This window comes from Pollicipes pollicipes, unplaced genomic scaffold (assembly GCF_011947565.3).
Source record: "Pollicipes pollicipes isolate AB1234 unplaced genomic scaffold, Ppol_2.1 Scaffold_4740;HRSCAF=5597_pilon_pilon_pilon, whole genome shotgun sequence".
Lineage (NCBI taxonomy): Eukaryota > Metazoa > Arthropoda > Thecostraca > Pollicipedomorpha > Pollicipedidae > Pollicipes > Pollicipes pollicipes.
Window position 1 is genome coordinate 5,946,301 of NW_023596545.1, and position 20,442 is coordinate 5,966,742.

Sequence of the window (20,442 nt, forward strand, 5' to 3'; positions counted from 1 at the left end):
GCGCGCCCGCCCGGACGCTGGAAGCCCTCAATGGCCTCGGAAGATAGGAATGCTTCCACAGCTTGAGTGGTCATGCCCTAAACTTATGAGTGTGCCCCCTATAAACTCTGCGCGCGTGTACCTTTCCCTTGTCGCCTGCACTCAACCTCACCAACACGATTACCCCTGACCGGTTATTCGACTCTACGGCTGATTTGCCGAATACTGATCTACCACGGTTCCGTTTTAAAGCCGCGGTAGGTAAAAACTTTCGGACTGGGCACCAAATCGTCACCTTTGCGTCAATTCACCTATACCGCCCTAGCAGTTGCTATGGTTACCAGCACCTTTTATTATTCTACTGTTATTTCTAGAGCAGTCAGCTATATATCAAAAACGCTCATCTTATGATCTTTAGATCTAGACTAGAAGGCAAACAGCTTAAGCAGCAAATTAACATTTCATGACTTCATGTTCCTCTGATAAGCCACGGGCCGATCAAGAACTGTGGAGGAAACTGCTTCAGAATAATCAGCTTCTGCCAACCTTTAGCATTCCACCTGAACGGACAACCTTTTTAAATAAGGAAAACGGAAGGCGAGAGAAAAATAAATTAAAGCTTGAATTACTTGAAAATTTATCTTTTCGGGCCCCACGCCATTTCTGGTTCCACCCGGAAAGTAGCATGTCTGTCAATTAAGGCGCGGGCAAACGTTCACCGAAACAACAGGCATGACATGCGTTCCCATGGGACCCCGGAGCCCGAACCCCCAAGGCACTTTAAAACTTGACCAACCTCTCGTCTAGTCAAAAATTTAAGAAGTGCTACAGAAGCCTAAATGAGAGGCGCCGCAAAACCTATAAGCACAAATCCGTAATAACGTAGTGTAGCGTAACAACACGTGAGAGATGTCCAAATCCGGATAGAAGGCGTCCAGAATCCAGGATTAGAGTAACCAAACCTGAAAACTGTCATGAGAGCGACTCCTTATTAGGCAAAGGTATGCCGCTAGCCCAGACAACGAACGGTTGAAGCCTAGATAAAGACACCCGGAGGTTAAGAAATCAAGCTCCTTCTTTCCCCAAGTACAGGCGCCTCTGGATCAACACAGACGGACGCCCATAAATATGGGTGGGCATGACGATAAAATATGGATTTCCAACATAGCGTACATCCCAGAACGCATGTTTCTATCAACGTTAGGATTTCCAAGAAGGACCTTTTCTACATCAATAGGCCCCTTTCTCGGGTCATAATGCCACCTTTATGTCTAAGGCAGTTCATGCGTTAGGTAATGCCTCTCTGGGGTAGGAGGTTCCGCTTTGCATGACGAGGCCTTTTCCCGAAACAGGAGCCCCCCCCCCGCATTCTGTATTTTTCCCGGAGCAGGAGGCCCCCATTCTGTATTTTGTGATTTTAGAATTATATTTGTTTGGATGTGGTACATGCAATATATTTTTGAGGGCACATTCTCCCCGTGCCCCCCTCGAATACAACACTTCCCACGACACCCACCCCCCCCCCCCCCTCTGAAAGGAGGTCCCATTTGGTCCACGACGATCCTTGGAAATCCCCTCCCCCAACTCAAAATCTGTGGCGCCGACCAGTTTCCAAGCAGAGCTTAATAATGAAAACCCGAGATATCTTGGACTAAAAGCACAATTGCCACCAGCAGAGGCAAGCCCGATCGCATGTAGTCAGATAATCCACCAAACCCCATGTCCACTCCGCCACCGAACATCTTGCTGTCTTAAACCTGACCACCGCATCACAAGCCACACCAGTAAAAACGAGACGAATTCGACGAAAATGTACATATGCCCAGGCCTCAGAATGATATAAGGGACTATGTTTAAGCATGTGGCCCTTTAACGCCATTTGCCCCATCGATTTTTTCACGCACCTTTTTCCATAGCTGCCTCGAACGCTTGCACATTTGCACTCATGGTGTTGCTATTCGGAACTTGATAGTCTGCATGCTGTGTTTAAATCCTGATTGGAAAGACAAATGTGCAGCTTGAATAAAACTTCACGTTTGCAGGTCGGGAACCAAGGTTAGCAACTAACCTAGCCTGCATTTCTTATGACGTGCTGGTGGGCGTATCAGGAATATATTCGAAACACTGGAATGGACATTACGCCGCCACCTGCCTGCTGAAGGTTAAAACTCTTACTACCTTTGTCTCTGGAACAAAGCTAAAATTCCCCTGGATGTTCTCGAGCAAACTAAACAAATTACGATGAATGCAAATAACTCCTTCACTGTCAACGCTCCAGGCTCTGCTTGAATCGCCCGGCGGAGGCACTTACGTCCTTGGCAAGCCTCCATGGCGCGTCTTAACCCTCATACTCAGGAGTTTCCTACGACAGAACTTCACCTGGGTGCCACCATCATCAGAAGCAGCTTGATCAGCACGCTCAGGGGCAACTTCACCAGCACCTTCTCACCGCAGGGCAATTGGTGACGTAGGTTAGGGCTGTAGGCCATGTTACCGCCGCCAGCTTTCGGGCGGTTCCGACCGCCGACAGCCGAGCCAGGGTAGAGGTCAGCGTTGCTCGTGTTGCCCTGCCCTCCGCCCCCCTGGCCTCACCGGGGCGGTGCTATCAGGTTATCTTGTAGATCAAGGCCGATGTAGTGCAGGTGGACGCATAATATGCGCGCTAGAGTGCGGGTACACCACATGTGTTCTGGTGGTCAATGCAATAGAAATACAGGTACGACATCGGTAACATTAATATTACGTGAAATTTACAGGCGTTAAAAGTTACTTTCATTGTTATGTTCTTGAATGCAATGCACTGCAAATCTGCTGATTGCAGGATTGAGCAGCGTCCAAGACAAATCCATGTCTCGCCCAACATTAGAGCTGTACCTGCTCGTGCTGAATCAAGAGCCTGCCGAAAAAGCTGGGAGATTTTAATGAGTCAACAGATTAGTTGAATCTTTCGTATATGCAAGATCGTTTCATGAGCTGAGCCGCTTCAGTTCCAATAAAGTTTTAGTCGAATCATGAGTTAATAAGTCAAATCTAGCCTTGAACAGCCAGCAAAATACTCGAATCAAAGTTAGGTACGAATGTCAAGTAAAAATAACGAATACATATAAATATGAATTGCGTTTGGTAACAGCAGATCGAAATATACTTAAACACTCGCCCGGGTGGCCGGCTAGATACCCTTCGCTCGGGCGGGGCTTAATTTGACCCCCCTGAGATCTCGAGAGCTAAGATGGCTAGAAACACTAAACTTGCAGAAACACTAAAAGAAAACACTAGAAACACACTAGAAACACTAAACATGGCTTCGTCAAACTCTGCGTTATTGTATCAGATTGGACGATCCCCTAGAAATTGCCTTCGCTGAAACCATGGCCTGACTTTGACCCGCCATGGGTCAACGACATTACAAGGTAAATCTAAATTTTGGATGTCTAACGATCCGTTATTCAACTGTCTACACCTAAACAAAATTTGGCGCGGCTACGCCGCGCTGTTCGGAAACCATTCTGGAAAAATCTGAGGTGGGTCAATGCGACTCCCCCAACCGAGCGTGTATTAAAGTAGTCTATGGGGATCGTAAGCACCTTGGTGATTATCATACTTCGAAATAACCATAAGGAATACAAATGACGCGATGACAACATGACGGATGGCAGTTTGACATCCGGCTTCTGCCTGGAGGCAACGCTACTTTTCTTCTTCTTCAAAATGGCTTCTTCAAAATGACTAGGTGGGGACCCCACAGACGCTGGATGTTAAGCGATAGTTCTGATGCATTCTTTCAGAAATTTCGCACGTGTTAAATCAAGTGGCGGAGATGTAACCCAGTAAGGATGGCTAGCATGGTTGTCGATGCCTGTGCCGCTCCAAACAATAATCCCGAGCTGCTGCATTGTTATGGACTCCGCTAGTATTTGCACCAGCTGCTGTTCGGTTCAAGGCTATGTTAGTTGTTCAGTGCAGCGGCTAGAAACGTTACGCCTGCATAGGACAGCACTGATGGTCATTTGTAATAGAGTTTTGCTCGGTTCCTGCCACTGTCCTTTGACTTTCTACGTCCGTCAGGGTCAATGAAACGTTGCGCCCTCACATCTCAGGTCATCAACGACATTTCCCCTTAGAAAGTCCTCAGAGTTTGATCATTCGTCCTCAAACAGCATGATCGGCGGTGACTCAGGTCTTATGACTCGCGATGATTCATTGTCTCTGAAAAACCCTGTGTTCGTCTGCTCAACAGTTCGGCCGGAAAATCTGGCATTTGTCTTTGGAGTGTTTGCACATTCCACACTGGAAGACATGCCAAGCCAAAGACTTCCGATGATTTCATCATAGGTTGGAGAAGAAAGTGGTCGTATAATGCAAGTCGTCACTGCTCAAGATCCTAAGAAATATCACTGGAGGTCGAGGCTGCATGGGGAAAAATGCTGACACTGACATCAAAAGAGCCTGCGGGACGCCTGTGTCTCAGACCACTAGGTGACTGACATGATTACGTCATATGTCAGGCGTCATGTGCTTCAATTATGCCATAACGGCTTATATGTAAGTAAAAATATGCTGTTAAAATACACCAATATACACACAGGCGTGCATACATATACATACATGATGTCACCCAAAGTAAAGATCACGAAAGCTTATGAAGTGTGAAGTGAACTAGCCCGGTCTGTTGACTTTAATTCGTTTGCGTGTACGCGTATTTTTGCGTATTCTTATTCTTAGTTAGATACGCACTGGCTCAGATAAAAACATATTCGAATGCTGTGAAATGCTTTGTGAAGAAGCTTGATGACCTCTTCTACAACACTTGAGTGGCGATCGGTGGGGATAGGCGAATGAACGCCTGGGGAAGTGGAGAAGAACAGACTTGGAACCAGTTCCCTCGAAACGCTGCCATAAGGTTACTGCTGGGGATTCTCGGAGAGGTTGGGTGCCATTGCACGCACATGTCTGCCACCCCTGACATTCCTACATCCATGCACAGGGACGCAGCCATAATTTTTAGGGAGGGGCTTGGAGCTCGGTGAGCACGCATCACACCGATTTTTTAAACTTTCTGTCGGAAACCCCCTATGATGCAAAACAAAAAATACAGGCCTCGGGAGAGGGCTTGGGCCTTCGGACTCCCCCTTAGCAGCCTACGCGACGGTTTTTTACACTTATTGATTCAAGTTGTCTCAGCTCGTCAGCCACTCTTTTTCTCAGACCATGCAGGCTCCCGCAAAGCTGAGACCAGGGTCGTGTCGTTCCTCATGGAGCGTTGGGGACTCGAATTTAGCGCCGACGGCGGCCGCGCTCGGCCGCGCCGTGCTGCCCTCTGAGTGGGCTGGCGTGCTGGCCGGTTTGAGAGCCCCTGACGCCGGCGGCGGTCGCGTCGCATCGCTGCGCCGTGCCGGGGCAGGCGCGTCACTGGGCTGGTGGAGTAGCGAGGGCGGAGCGGGCCGGGGGAGGCGCGCGCGTGTGTGTGTGTGTACACTGTTGCGAGGGTGCGGCCGGCCAGTGGCGCCGTGTGTTGTGTGTAGCTGGCCACTGAGACCGTCTGCAGAGTGCAGCGGAGGCAGGAGAGAAGCTCAGGTTAGTGCTGAGGCGTACTTTGCTCGCCTGCTGACTCTCGAAAGTGTTGTACTGGGCTGCTGACTCGCGAAAGTGTTGTGCTGGGCTGCTGACTCCCGTGAGTACTGTGCTGGGCTCCTGCCTCCCGCGGGTGCCGTGCTGGGCTGCTGACTCCCGTGAGTACTGTGCTGGGCTGGTGACTCCTGTGCGTGCGGTGCTGAGCTGCTGAGTCCTGTGCGTGCCGTGCTGGGATGCTGACTTCCGTGAGTGCTGTGCGTGGCTGCTGACTTCAGTGGGCGCCGTGCTTGACTGCTGACCTCCGTGAGTGCTGGGGCGTGTGACATGATGACTCGATGTGATATATTGGGATGGGCTTAGCCCGGGCCTGGAGAGTCCTGTGGCTGTGTCGGACAGGGAATTGTGAGCCGTACCGTATAGATGCTGCAAATCGACATCGCTCCTGTGCACAACAGAATGGTTGTGGAGCTTCATCAAGGTTGTACTTTTGTACCAGGATATACTACATGCCGCCGCTACCGCGTGCTGGAATTAAAGAAGCCTTAGGGGTATGGCGTTCGCCTACTCAATGCTCAAATGCATGACAGTTGCACCCGTATCTCAAAGCAGGTTTTGTGATGGTTGGGTGCGATGGCTCCACTAATTTGACCAGTTGTTTTGTTGGCGGGCGTGGCATTGGGCCAACTCTCTGACCTCAGGTCAGCGGCTTCTAATGCCGGTGATTCGTAGGCTCAGTCCTCGTCCATTCGACTTGTCGACAGTGGACACCGGTCTTCAGCACACTGTCGGCAGTTGCACGTTAATGAGTTGGGGCGCACCGACCCAACCAGCTCGGTCGGCGGTGCGGGTGCTGACGGAGTTTCGAGGGAACGACGCACTCCACTCACCGCGTCTCCGCCGCCCACGCTTTAACGTTGAAGCTGGGGGCTGGGCGGGGCCGGACGGGCTCTGACTCCCGCTGTTGTGTCTCAGGGGGCGGGGCTGTCACCGGCCATGCCGCTGTCGTCAGCTGATGACACGTGACTAGGTCCGTTACGGTGCATGGGATCGGGGAATGGCCGTGACTAGGTCCGTACCAGAGCGTGCTGCCCGGGAGAGGGAGGGGGGGGGGGGGGGGAGTTTCCAAGTGCTGTCGGCAAACTCACCCATTGGGAGATGTTTCGGTTCTCTTTTGAACAGACTTATGATGTTTACCTCAGACGCTTAAATTAATGACTTGGAGGGAATGAGAGAATTTGGAGGATCATTTTGGAGAAGAAAGGTGTTCGTGAAGAGCAGCTATTCGCAAGCACGCCTTATTCTCATCCCCATGCTCACCTCATGAAACACGGTACATCGCAAATGTCGCCCATTCTCGCTCTTTCTTTTCGGCTTTCAGCTTCATGACGTCAAGTGACAGCATTGCCAAGGTCGCGCAGGTCTTGAAGAGCTGTTGATACCAATATAGAGCGGTAGCCCTCCGTAGAGGCCAGGTGAATAGACAAACCTTTGCAGAAAGTTGCCATGAAAAGCGGATTACCGGCAAAGTATGTCACTGAGCGAATGTCAGAACGTTCGACACGTACAAATAAAAAAATCTGATAAGCAATATTGGATAAACTTGTGACCAGTATGGCGCCAGGGCGACATCATTGCACAATTGCAATGTCATAACCGAACTAATTAGCTATTGTTGCGAGATATGTGGGATAGGGAGGAAAATGTGCGAAGCTCAGAGCTAATCTAAACTTACTAATCAGCGGCTAGGTTTTCAATATATTTGACAACAAAGCGGTAATGAGACGCTATTATAGTATTATGATTACGCAAAGCGGTAATGATAATGCTACTGAAACACCATTTGTAGTGGGTACCTGTCTAACAAGTTAAGCGCTCTCTTGTGGTGCTGTGGGGCTGCTTGTTTCTAATTTAACTGCGGCGCTTCATGTAACGCTTGGCATTCACGATAAATGCCTGCATGGTCTAAATTTCGACTTGACTGAGGAACGTTTTTAGCCGTCATGCTTGACCCCCATGGCTTATTACATCGCGGATGTATCAGAAGCAAAGGCAGGTGCTATGTGCAGCATTAGCTGCTGTAATGATGCGCCGTTTGCTAGTTGGCGATTTTTTACTTGCCGCTCAGGTGATCCTTGCCGATCCTGTTGTTAGTATATGGAGGGCTCCGTCTGTCTTGCTGGGCTCGCGAACAGACTTGCACGGGTAAGCCCGCCATTCCGTGTCGTTTGTTTGTCTGCACGGCACATTTTACCTTCGCATGCAGGATGAAAATGCAAAGAATGTGGAAAGTCTGCGGGGAAAGCACTCGTTAAGCGCCCGTTCACATGTCGCATCAACCGCGACTTAGCCGCGAAGCCAATCGATCGATGGGATCGTGAGCGTTGAAGGTGGTGAATATTCCTTTGTAGATGATATCTTCTTAAAATCAGCTCATTCGGCGGCAAGTTACGTTAGCATTCCGATCACTTCACGCTCGAGAACTGATAGAAGAAAATGACTTTTGTCTAGACCGCAATCGATACATTATTCAGCGAGACTTAGAAAAGTAGAGCGCCTGTGTGTGAGAGTTAAGTGGGATCCTCTTCACTGCCGCTGGGTCGGGAGCCACGCGCCGCGACACAGCTGTTTGGTGGCTGAATTAAACGCGAGACAGGCGGCCGTCAGCGTTTTGAGTGCCGTGCGTCACGTACCGCGGCCAGGCCCGTAGAGACGGTTCGCCACGCTCAGGGCGGGCCGCCCAGCACACCAAGAGGCAGGGGGCTCGGCACCGGGCTGTGTACGTGCTGTACGCTGCCTGGAAACGGTTGTGGCACCAAAGTGTACTGGTGGGAGTTGTGAGAAGAAAAAAAAAACAGATTGAATTACACGAAAATAAACCACGGTTTCCAGTCACTTCTCCGAAGTGCAGTTGCGTGCGTTTTTGGCGATGCATCGTAAGACGACACACCCGGCCACCCTGGCGTAGTTTTGACTCTTCGGTGCGGCTGGCGGGCGGCGCTGAAGTGCAGCGTGGAAATGGTGCGTCGTGCCGCGCCACTCTGTCCTCGTGCCAGCGCTGTTTACGGAGCATCTCGCGCTGCGGCCGGCGCACCAGACTGATGATGTCACCCGGTGGGGAGGGGAAGGGGGCATCAGAAGCTCGTCGGAGCTGCGCAGACAGGCAGGGCACCAAGCCAACCCGAGCCCAGACGCCGGCCGATCAGAGCCGGCCGGAAGAGCAGACAGGAGCCCACCTGAGCCGGTCGGATAGTCCAGACGTCCGCCCCGCGCGGCCGAACCCCGCCCTGCCCCGAACCGGCCCGGCCCGGCCCGATCCGGTCCTTGGCGCCGGCAGTGCCGGGCAGGGCGCAAGTCGGTCGATGGCGGCCGGGGAGGGAGAGGGGGAGGGGCAGCCACAGCCACACCCGGCGCCGCCGGCAGTCGGCAGCCGAGCGACGGTGACCCGAGCCGACCGCCCGGCTGTGTCAGGCCTGTGTCAGGGCTGTGTCAGGGCTCGCCGCGCCCGCCCACCCCATCCGTCCTCGCCATGCTGGGTACACTCACCTGCGGGCTCGTCCAGTGCAGGTCAGTGCGAGGGTGCTGCGGGCGCCCTGCCGCCCGCTCGGCTGCACGGCAGCGCTGGAGAGCTGGGTCTGGTCTCTGAAGTCACTGAGGTTCTGGCATGAGCCTTGTCGGGCTCAGCCCGCACTTGCCGGTAGCTGTTTCATTGTCCATCATGTTCTCCGGGAGATATTGATCTTCGTTTGTCCACATGCGACGGACTGGCATTAGTCCAACGCAAAGGGGCGTGTCTCGGTTTGCGAATTCGGGTTCTTTATCCATCCGTTTTCTTGGAGATATTGCTCTTCGTTTGCTCACATGCAATTGGCTGGCATCCGTCCAACGCATAGGGGCGTATCTCATTTTGCTGTTTCGGTTTCGTTGTCCCACCTTTTGTCATAGATCAAGAGAACATGTGAGATGTAGTACCAGAGTTCCCCGGAATACAAACTGCCAGCACGTTGACCTGGATGGCAGGCATGATCTAATACCTCTGGAGGAAATAAGCCTTTCTCACGAGAAGTTCAGGCTTTGGAACATCGTGATATGACAATGCTACGGATGGCGAGCGTCACTTATGTCTCAGCGCTTCGTTTTTGGACCATGGAATCACGTCACGCGCTTTGGTTTAAGGAAAATGCAGCAGGAGCTGGCATGGACAAAAGCTTAAACGTGTGTCATTTGTGAAAATAACCGTACAGGTTACAGGGTTGCCGGACCTCCCCAAGGTCAGCTGGCTTTTTGCTGAAGTGTTCCGAAAATTATGCGTGCATCAATGCGCATGCATAATGTTCGCAAAGTAGCAAATGCGCGGGTCGTCACGTTCCTTGCGAGAATGCTGTATATGTTGTCAGACCTGCGGCCCTTAAAAATTTCTACGTGTTTTTCATAAAGAAAAACGTTTGTGGGAGGAACAAGCAGATTATTGTGATGGATGTTTATGCTTTCAGCATTTTTTCTTCCGTAAATGGCTTCATCCGAAGGAAAGCATGCTCCAAAGTGCGCGGTGATGCCACTGGTACCTTATGTTGAACCAAACTTACACAATGCCGTCTGGCACAAGGCGCCAATACAAGTAACTCATTTATGACACCCGACGTGTAAAAAGTGAAGTATTTGGATCGGGTCTTACTGAGGTACATAGGTTATGAAATTCGACCGTTTGGTCTGTAGAAACGTAGTTAGCTCTTAAGCTGGCTGTGAGTTGAAATTTATCGTGTCGTGGTATAAAAACTTTTCAAGTTTACGTAAGTTGTGAAGTGTATGTGCGAGGAACATTATTCACATAAATAAGACAGTAGTAATAGCCTTATTCTTGGGGGTGGGAACAGGAGAATGGAGGTACAGATGCGTTAATATTTCGCCAGCTGTTTCGATAAAGGCATGCTGCCAAAATACCAACGCTTCTATATCTACATTTTCCTGCTTTTGCTCCGAGGAATAAGACCATTACTCCTGTGTTATCCGTAAGTTCTGAATTTCTTTAAAAAATACCGTAATGCTCATACGTTTCGAAGTTAATAACAACGAAGTAGATGAAACCATGAGCGCCGGCGTAGCTCTGACTGTGCTCCAACTGTTTTGCAGCTAAACTATGTGTCAAGAATACATTCTAGTTCAGAAAAGAGACCTCCGCGCAATCTCCTTAAATCATGGGCATTACGTAACGGGCCACCATGAATCACGCCTCCAAGATTCTTTATGCCCATCGTGGCGGCGTGCGGTGCCCATGTGGGTGCTTTTGAGGGGCAATGGTATTGCACGGACTGGAAATTATCCGTCAGGCGAGGAGTTGTGTAAGCTCTCAGAGGTCTTATGGTGCAGAAGATGTAGCGCGCTACGTTCCTGTATCAAGGAAGGAGGAAGGGGGAGAAGGAAAAGGACAATTACACAGAGGGACGGGGTTTATGCAAATATGGCATTACTGGCAACGCTTATTTAGTGAATATCGATGTGCTAGAACGTTTTCATAGTTAAGTGCAGCATTTAGCTGAAAATGACAAAAAAAAACTATAGCAAGTGTAAATCTCGTGTGAAAGCCGTTGTGTTGACCAGGTTGGATAAACGGTCTCGTGAACAGGCTATGGGCTTGATCCCCAACGGCATAAAACAACCATGACTTTAATGATGTGTTGGACCTCCCCAAGGGAGTGCGCCCTGCATACCCCCTGAATACGCCCCTACAAATGCATGTGAGTAAGACGTTGGGGGCACCAAAATGAATGCTTTTTCGCACTGCTTATCACCACGAGTACATACACTAGTGCATCCAAACAGCATAACCCAACCCGTTCGTTAAATAATGTCCTCTCATGCGCGGCGTATAACTGGACTGTTGGGTCATTCGTGCATACCGCGGAGGTCGATTGCCGGCTGTGTCCGTATCACTGACCGTTGATAGTTAAGCGCGGAGCAGTAGCCTCGCTTGACGGGTGAGCGTGGAGCAGTGACCTCGCTTGACGGGTGAGCGCGGAGCAGTGGCCTCGCTTGACAGGTGACCGCGGAGCAGTGGCCTCGCTTGACAGGTGAGCGTGCAGCAGTGATCTCGCTTGACAGATGAGCATGGAGCGGTGACCTCGCATGACAGGTGAGCGTGGAGCAGTGACCTGGCATGACAGGTGAGCGTGGAGCAGTGACCTCGCATGACAGGTGAGCGTGGAGCAGTGACCTCGCATGACAGGTGTTGCCTTTCGATCAAAATGTGGGAACTCCCAATGGATGTGTTGAGAATCGCCGTTATAACATATTTTAACTAGCAGAATGCACAGATAACGGTGGTTCCAAAAGATCACTGTAAATCCAGTATTAAAACAACAGAAATATTGCGGGCCTAAGAGGCCATAACCGAAGTTCTGACGCATGTACGCGAAAAAGGTTTGACGTACATTTGATACAACTAGCTGCAATTGGACTTGGATTAAGTGAAGTAGTCGATTAATTAAGTTTTTATATAGTTAGCTAATAAATTTGACCAGTAACGAATTGAGACGTCCGCAAACTCGAATGGACCTGCCTTTCCTGGAACGAGCACCCGAGTGTTTACCGTACCAAAAAAAGAACTGGGGAACGTCGTAAATGTATATCACTTTTGCCCTTTGCCATCCGTCGTGACACAGTGGACTCGCCCCAAAGAGCAAACGAACCCCTGAAATGCTCTTCGCCCTTCGTCGCCTCGCAATGAACTAAAACGCCGCAGTGATAAGACAGTAGTAATAGCCTTATTCCTCGGAGAAAAACAGGAGAATGGAGTTATAGTAACTTTAACTCCATTCTCCTGGGTTTTTATCCGTGGAATTAGGCTGCTCCTGCTGTCTTATCTACGTGAATAATGTTCGTCTCTAATGCACCGATCAATTTACGCAAAACGCCGCGCTGATGAAATTGCTCGAACGTCACTGTTGTTCCTATGACTCTGTGAAATACCACACCCGTGTGCCAGGAGCCGATACGATAATATTGAATGTGAAATACAAAAATGCGAGGAAAGATTACTGCGCCAGCTTTGAACGACCATTATATCGTTGCCATTATATCATATAAGTTAATAGTAGATTCTATGATATTTTATTCATTCGTTATATTAATATTTCTGGTCAGATCCAGTCTTTTAAAGCCATTTTTTACACGTTGTTCTTCCCAATAACTTCCGGGCGCAAAATGGCCATCGCAGACGGCGCGCCTTAAGACTCCAATCATCATCATCATCATCATCACAGTATCCTCTCGTGAGCTGTGTAAGTCAAGGTTAAGCCCGTGCTGTCCGGTTGAGTCCTCGCCGGTGGCCGGCCGGTTGTCGGCCCTTTGTCTGGCGGTGCGGTGCGGTGCAGTGCGGGCCGGGCCGGGTCGGGCCGGGCCGGGCCGTCCTCGCCCGCCGCGGCGGCGCCAGGTGGCGCGTCACGCAGTCAGCGGCCATCGATCGACTGCGCGCCGCGGCCGCACCCCCTCCACGGCCGCAGCTGAGGCGGCGGCGCTCGCGCCGGACGGGCCGGGCCGGACGCTGTCGCACTGTGCCGCCGCCCGGCCGAGTCCACGTGCTGACGTCGGCTCCAGCGGCGCAGGGGTGGCTGCGGCGGTCGCTAACGTGCATGCTCTCGGTAGGAATTTTGTTTTTTCCCTGTCTGACTGCCAAATTGGCCGCTGGAATGTCTGCATATGTATCCCCATGCGTGACTTTGCATTTTCTTGAGGTTGCTTATAAGCGCAGAAGGAGATGCGCCGTGCCATGCGAAGCTGCTCAACGTCAGCCCTGTGGCAAATGAGCCTTATCGGATCGATGTCCAGTCAGTTGTTGGGCCCATTACAAACCCTCCCGTTGAAGTCAAACAACGACACGCGTTGCCCGCTGTGGCTTTCAAGCTCATTGTTCTGTTGCCGCGGTTGTGGCGACGCCTTTGGCTTTGGTGTCCAGAATGCAGTGGCTCATGACTGTTGCCTTATTTGGTGCGTTGTGCTGGTGCGGAGGCGTTAAGGCTAGGCTTTGATTTTTGTGGGAACAGCTGCCAGTAGTGGCACATGACTGCATGTTATTGAAACTGTAGTCAACGTATTGCCTAAGTCGCGTATGTCCGCCCGGGAGTCTGAGAAGTGAGCGTGCCCGCGTCCCTCCAATCCACGGAGTGTCGGAGCCCTTGATCAGCCGGGCGATTCACGGAGTGTCGGGGGCCGTGATGAGCCGGTTGATTTACGGAGTGCTGGAGCCCATGATCAGCGGGGCGATTCACGGAGTGCAGAAGACCGTGATCAGCCGGTTGATTCACGGAGTGCCGGAGCCCGTGATGAGCCGGGCGATTTACGGAGTGCCGGAGCCCGTGATGAGCCGGGCGATTCACGGAGTGCCGGTGGCCGTGATGAGCCGGTTGATTCACGGAGTGCCGGAGCCCGTGATGAGCCGGGCGATTCACGGAGTGCCGGAGCCCGTGATGAGCCGGGCGGTCGGTTAGGTGCGTCGCTGTTGCCAACCGGCCGCGGACCGGTTATCGAGCGGGGCGCCTCACGGCCGGCAGACGACACCCGCATCGATTGTAGTGCCACTATGCCTTGGACAGGAGCCAGGCGGGACAGGGGCCGCCGCCGTGAGCTGCGGGGGAGCCGAGGAACGAGAGAGGGGGAGGGAGGGCTCGGAGCTGGGAGCTCGGAGCTCGGAGCCAGCACCTGAGAGTGGCCTGGCAGGAGAAGGAGCCGAGGGCACGAAGCCGCCAGCTGCCAGACTGAGAGCTGCGTGTCACTGCAGATTCTTGTCACATATTTGGTTAATCTGAAAAGGTTCGTAACCGGCAGATGGGGACGGGGACAGAGAGCGACCAAAAACTGGTCGAGACTTGCATCTGAACACCTCAGTGACGTCTGTGAAACAGTCAACTCCAGATCATGCCAGATAGGCGTTATAGGGTCGGTCGGTGCTACCCTTGATGTCGTTGGCTGTTAAACTTTTGCTACGCGACACGGTTTGATCAACTGACCTCAGTTAAGATTCTCTGGACCACGAGATCCGTCACGGAGTCCCAGTGATGAACGAATGTTTAACTGCGGCATGTGCAGTCAGCTGTGAGCGGCGCAATTTTATGACAATAATCACACGAGCTTACCATAATGTCGTATCATGCTGTTAATTTCAGCCTCTTACAAAAATATGGTCCTTATACTTCTATTACGTCACATACAGAAGCGTGCTTTGATTGACGCGAAGCCGGTAATAGCTATAGTAGACAGTTTAGATGTGTTAAGATGTGTATGACATGAATTTATTCACTTTGATCCTAGAAGCTTTCTAAATGTTGTAATCACGGAAAGAATGTGGCCTCCAACGTCATCCGATGACGCATAGGTCAGCAGATTGCATTTACTCGGCGATAAACGTGCCGGGGCTACCGACTGGAGTTTTGGGTCAGCGCAATCGGTTGAGTGTATACGAAGAGCGAGTGTATGCGAAGAACGAGGCCGAGTGTATACGAAGACCTAGTGAATGCGAAGATCAAGTGTATACGAAGACCGAGTATACACAGATACCGAGTGTACACGGAGCTCGAGTGTCTACGAAGAACGGGTGTTATACGAAAACCGAGTGCACACGGAGACTGAGTGTATACAAAGACCGAGTGCGCACGGAGACTGAGTGTGCATGAAGAGTGTATAGTGTATATGGAGACGACATGTACATGGAGGCCGTACGGTACGCATGGGTGGCGTACCCTAGTGAGTGTCAAGTTACGTTGGGGTCATAGCCGTGGCGTGCTCACTGGGACTGTGGCTCGTATCGCCATGAAGCCATCGAATGGCAGGCTGTTGCGACACATGCCGTGCCGCCTGCCCTTGCGCCATGCTCAGCCGGGCACGGCGCGGCCGCCCCCTATGTGGCGCGGTCACGACCGGCGCCACCCCCCCCCCCCCTCATCGGCGGAGAGTTTGCACCGGTACCCCGTAAAACGACTGCGCGCCTGGAAAATCAGAGGTGTGGGCTTGATTGCACGTGGTGCCCGCCCTTACTCTCAGGGTGAGAGGCAGACGGTGCATATAGCCTCAGCAGCCGAGTGTGCCGTAAAGCCCCAATGATCACGACACGTCACGCCCTCTGTAATCATTCATTTCAAACCCCCCGTCAGACCATTGTAATCTATCAAAATCACCGTGCATTGCATCTTTGGAGCCACTAGTGAAGTGCTCAGCGGTTGTGGTTATTTGGTTAGTTCCCATTGGACCATTTCTCGCAAAGAGATAGTTGGCCGGTGGGCGTTCGCTCAGGCGCGTGTCCCTGCGCCGGCGCGTGTCCCTGTCCGTATCCCCGTGTCCCTGCGCCGGCGCCGGGCGCGGCCGCCTCCCATCGGACATCGGCCCGCTCTGGCCGGCCACAGGCTCTGGACACCCTGCCGCCTGTGAGCTGCGGTCCTGACGCCCCCTGACTGAGCCGCCCGTCAGACATCGGCCCGTCTCTGGCCGGCCACAGGCTCTGGACACCCTGCCGCCTGTGAGCTGCGGTCCTGACGCCCCCTGACTGAGCCGCCCGTCAGACATCGGCCCGCTCTGGCCGGTCACAGGCTCTGGACACCCTGCCACCTGTGGCCGCGGTCCTGACGCCCCCCCCCCTCCCCGCCCTCTGACTGAGCCTCTCGTCAGACATCGACCCGTCTCTGGCGGTCTGTTTGTCCGTCTCACTCCGCCTGCGCGTCTGTTCGTTCGTCTGTCGGTCGACGCGTTTGTGTCCCGCGTCTCCGCCGGCCGCGTGCGAGCCATCACCGGCTGGGCTCAACTGACGTCAGCACTGGCCACTCAGTGCCGGCGCATTCGGTGCAGGCCGGCCTGACCTTGCACCAGCGTTGCCAGCCTGGCACGGCGTCGACACCACCGGGCCTCTCTCAGCACCAACCCGTGGGCTGTCGGGACGGCGGCAGCAGATCTTGCATCTCCAGTGCGTGTCACCGCCCAATGCCGCCCACAGTCGGGGCTGCTGGACGGGACCCGTCCGCCGCTAAGTACCGAGTGATCGATAGGCACCGCCCGCCGCACCGTCAGCTTCAGCTGCATGCTGTGCTGGCCGCGTGACGGGCCATGCGGTGACAGCGCGACATTGCGGTATAGACTTGGCGCTGCTGGCTTATGCACAGCATGCTATGGGTTTACGTCACATGGCTTCGCGGACGGGTTTGGCCGCACAGTCACACCTGTAACGTGGGCGACATGCCACCCGCCTGGAAATCAGAGGCAGGTTCTCTCCCGTGCGGTGCATGTAGACCTGGTTGGCGTTTGGAGCAGCAGCATAGGATCGGTCCCGTAAAGCCAGAGCAACGCTGGAAACCGTGCGCTCGCCGGGGACTAATGGCGAAACGCGGTTCACAAGCCATTAGTGGGCATCGGTTCCCAGGTGTGTGGGAGTCCACGTGCTTCTTGGGAGTGGGCGGCGGTGGGGAGGGGTCGAGTGGGGGCGTTGAGGAGAACATGGGCGCTGCTGGTCATTGACCGCATACATTTCTCATATATCTGTTGCGAGTTCCATTTAAGTGTCGATGGCATGCAGATCGATGGCCACTTCGAAGCTTCCTTGGACAATACGATGCGGTTATGCCATGTTTGAAACCGCTTGATATAACACAAAATGCAGGGAATGTGGCCCCCCCCCCTCCCTCCCCCAACAGCTGTACAAAAATGCTGCTAAGCTATAGGATGTCTGCAAGGCACAAAATGTGACCAACACCCTCTGCATCCGCGAATCATTTTGTTTGTTCGCGGCAGAATATCTCCGTACTTCCTCGTTACATTAACTGGCTCAAATGCCAGGCGGCATGCGGAAAACTCGTCCTCTTGGCTGCAGCAGACAGGCGCCGGCCGCTGCAGCAGACAGGCGCCGGCCGCTGCAGCAGACAGGCGCCGGCCGCTGCAGCAGACAGCCGCCGGCCGCTGCGTCAGCTCAAGCGCCGGCCGCTGCGTCAGCTCAAACGCCGGCCGCTGCGTCAGTTCAAGCGCCGGCCGCTGCGTCAGTTCAGGCCTTGGCCGCTGCGTCAGTTCAGGCGCCGGCCGCTGCGTCAGTTCAGGCGCCTGCTCGGCCTGAGGTCGACAGAAACGCATGCTCACCGGCCCCGCGCCGGGCCGTCCGGCCCCACATTTCACTGACTCCCATCGAAGTGGCCGGCGGTAGCGACCGCCGTGACCCGAGCAGTGGACGGGCTTGAAACGTAGCTTTGGATAGACTTCCGCTCGTTGACTTCCGTTTTGAAGAAATAGGGTAACTATTCAGGTCCTGCGGGACTGTGACGTCACATCGAACCTGCGGTGGGAGTGTGACGTCACATCGAGTCCGATGCTGACGATACACTGCCGCGGGCTGACACGGCCGGTCGCGCTCTGACAATAGGGCCCGGAGGGTGGTGGCCGGAGACTGGACGGCGCTTTGTTCCGCGACGAGAGAGTTTGGTTGAGAACTCTGACTGTGATAGGGCGCAGGTTCCAACGAAGCCGGCGAGCGTTAGGAAGGTTTATCGACGTCTGACACGAAGAGCGCGCCCCCACCCGCCCAGAGTGGGGCTGGCCAGCATCCGAAAGGCGTGCTCTGTACCCCGCCGCGTCGGAGTGAAAGTCTGCTCAGTTGGCCACTGGGCGTTTCCGGCGCTCATTGGTTGCGGGCGGCAGCCCGCCAGCGTGTGACGTAATTCGCGAATGATGGGATGCTTTTGGTCCTTTTATCTTTTTACAGGCTTTTAGTGCGCAGCATTTCTGCACCACATCGTTACTTTGCATCGTTCGATTGACTTGTATCTTTACTTGAACATTGGTGGCATGTATTTGTGGCATGCATCAGCACGGCAAGCCGTGTAGATGGTTATCGACGATACCGGCGCTGCTCAGAATCAGCCTGGCCCGCCGCACGACCGTGCTGTGTCCTGCATTCGCGGCGCGAGGTTCTCCGGGCCTTAAACAATGAGCATAAATCCCATGTCCGCGTCCGGCAGGGGAATATCTGGGCCGTCACGCCACGGCAGCTGTCCCAGAATATTGTCTGCTGATGATCTTGGTGTGCCGGTAGTATACCGGTACAGTAAGATCGCATCCCACTACCGGTACAGTGTACTGTACCGGTAGTGGGGTGCGGTAGTGTAGTGGTTAGCACGTCTGCGTTAACCACTGCGCGTCTGGGAGACCAGAGGTACGGGGCTCGATTCCCCGCGGTGCCCGTCCTTCCTGCCAGCGTGAGAGGCAGGCGACGCCATATAGCCTCAGCAGCTGAGTGCTTCGTAAAGCCCCAATGACATGACATGTTCTTGCTGTGATGATCCCACCGCCGGCTTTCCCTATGACGCCACCGTCGCCCGCCGCTGCGATCATACCGCCGACCCCCCCTGCGATTTCACCGCCCGCCTTCCCCGTGATCCCACCACCGCACATCACTGTAACCCCACCGCCGACCTCCCCTGTGACCCCACCGCCGACCCCCACTGTAACCCCACCGCCAACCCTCACTGTGACCTCACCGCCGGCCTTTCTTGAAACCCCACCGCCGACCCTCCCCGTGACCTCACCCCTGACCGTCTCCATGACGCTCCCAGCAGAATGGAGGCGCCGGCGAGTACGAACGGTGGCGGCGGCACCAACGGCCTGACCGAGGAGGAGCAGGAGCGCCAACGCATGCGGCCTGCTGACGTGGATGCCGACATGCGCGAGATGGCGCGCAGGAAGCGGGTCGAGGCCATTCTCAGCTCCAAAACTTTCAAGGTGAGGAGGCGGCGGCGTGCTGGCCGGCGCTGCCGCCTCTGCAGTGGGCCCCGGCTCGGCGGGTGCGGGGTGGTCCTCTCTCCGCCGCGCGCTCGAGCCCGATCACGACCCATCACTCCCTGGCGATGTGACTGTGGCCTCAGTTGTGGCGCTCACAGTCAGTGGACGATGTTTCTAATAGCTGGATGTCACCGGTTCGCGGACTCCAGCTCATGATAGCCGCCGCTGGGAGGTATAGTTAACGCTGACGGGCTGCGTCTTTGTTCTGCATCACGGGCGGTGGGGCCGCCCCACGCTAGCCTAGCTTTCGTGCCGTCCGTGTGGCTTCGGAAGGTAAAAGCTTTTCATTGCCCGGCATGAGGGTGGATTAGGTTGACGTGCACCGGTATGGATAATTGTGCTTCCAGCATGTGTTGATGACACGGTCTGTCCGAGTCATCAAGCGTTTTCACTGCAGTCAGAGCTTGTCACTCCGCGCTTGGGCCAGTGACTGTCTGTTGTTCGAGTGTTTCTGCTGCCGAAGCGGGCCGCTCTGTGTTCAGCTGTCAGAGCGGGTTACTCTGTGCTCAGCTGCGCCCTCTGTGCTGACCCGCGTCCTGTGTCCTGCAGTCGGAGCTGGCCAGTCTGTGCTGACCTGTGTCCTGTGTCCTGCAGTCGTAGCTGGCCAGTCTGTGCTGACCGGTGTGTCCTGTGTCCTTCAGTCGGAGCTGGCCAGTCTGTGCTGACCTGGTGTCCTGTGTCCTTCAGTCGGAGCTGGCCAGTCTGTGCTGACCCGTGTCCTGTGTGTCTGCAGTCGGTGCTGGCCAGTCCTGTGCTGACCTGTGTCCTGTGCCTTCAGTCGGAGCTGGACCGGCTGGTGGAGACGGGCGTCATCGACGGCAACTCCGTGGGCGGGTGTCTGCAGCAGATCTCGGACATGATGGGCCTGGTCCGCGGTGGGCTCGGCTCTTCACGAGGTCAGCTCGTGCTGCCGGCCGTCCCCCCGGCCACCAGCACGCCATCGACCGCCCCATGTTGGCCGGCGCGCGTGCGGGCTAGATCACGTGCAGCCGCCAGATGGCCAAAGTGGCTAATGTTGGCATCACGCGAGCCGCCGTGGTGTATCCAGTAGTCTTGTGTATTGGTCATAAGGCTCGGCAGGTTCCAGGAGCGATG

The 20,442-nt window shown here is 54.1% G+C and overlaps 1 protein-coding gene across 1 annotated transcript in view; it reads left to right on the plus strand.

The window, feature by feature from the left end:
• Window positions 1–8,985: 8,985 nt before the first annotated feature.
• LOC119098943 (protein hu-li tai shao) overlaps window positions 8,986–20,442 on the plus strand; it is an 11,623-nt gene continuing 166 nt past the window's right edge. The window contains exons 1-3 of the mRNA XM_037221998.1: window positions 8,986–9,114; window positions 19,122–19,287; window positions 20,126–20,300. Coding sequence (XP_037077893.1) covers window positions 9,077–9,114; window positions 19,122–19,287; window positions 20,126–20,300 — 379 coding nt within the window. The 5' untranslated portion in view covers window positions 8,986–9,076. The remainder of the gene's footprint in view (window positions 9,115–19,121; window positions 19,288–20,125; window positions 20,301–20,442) is intronic.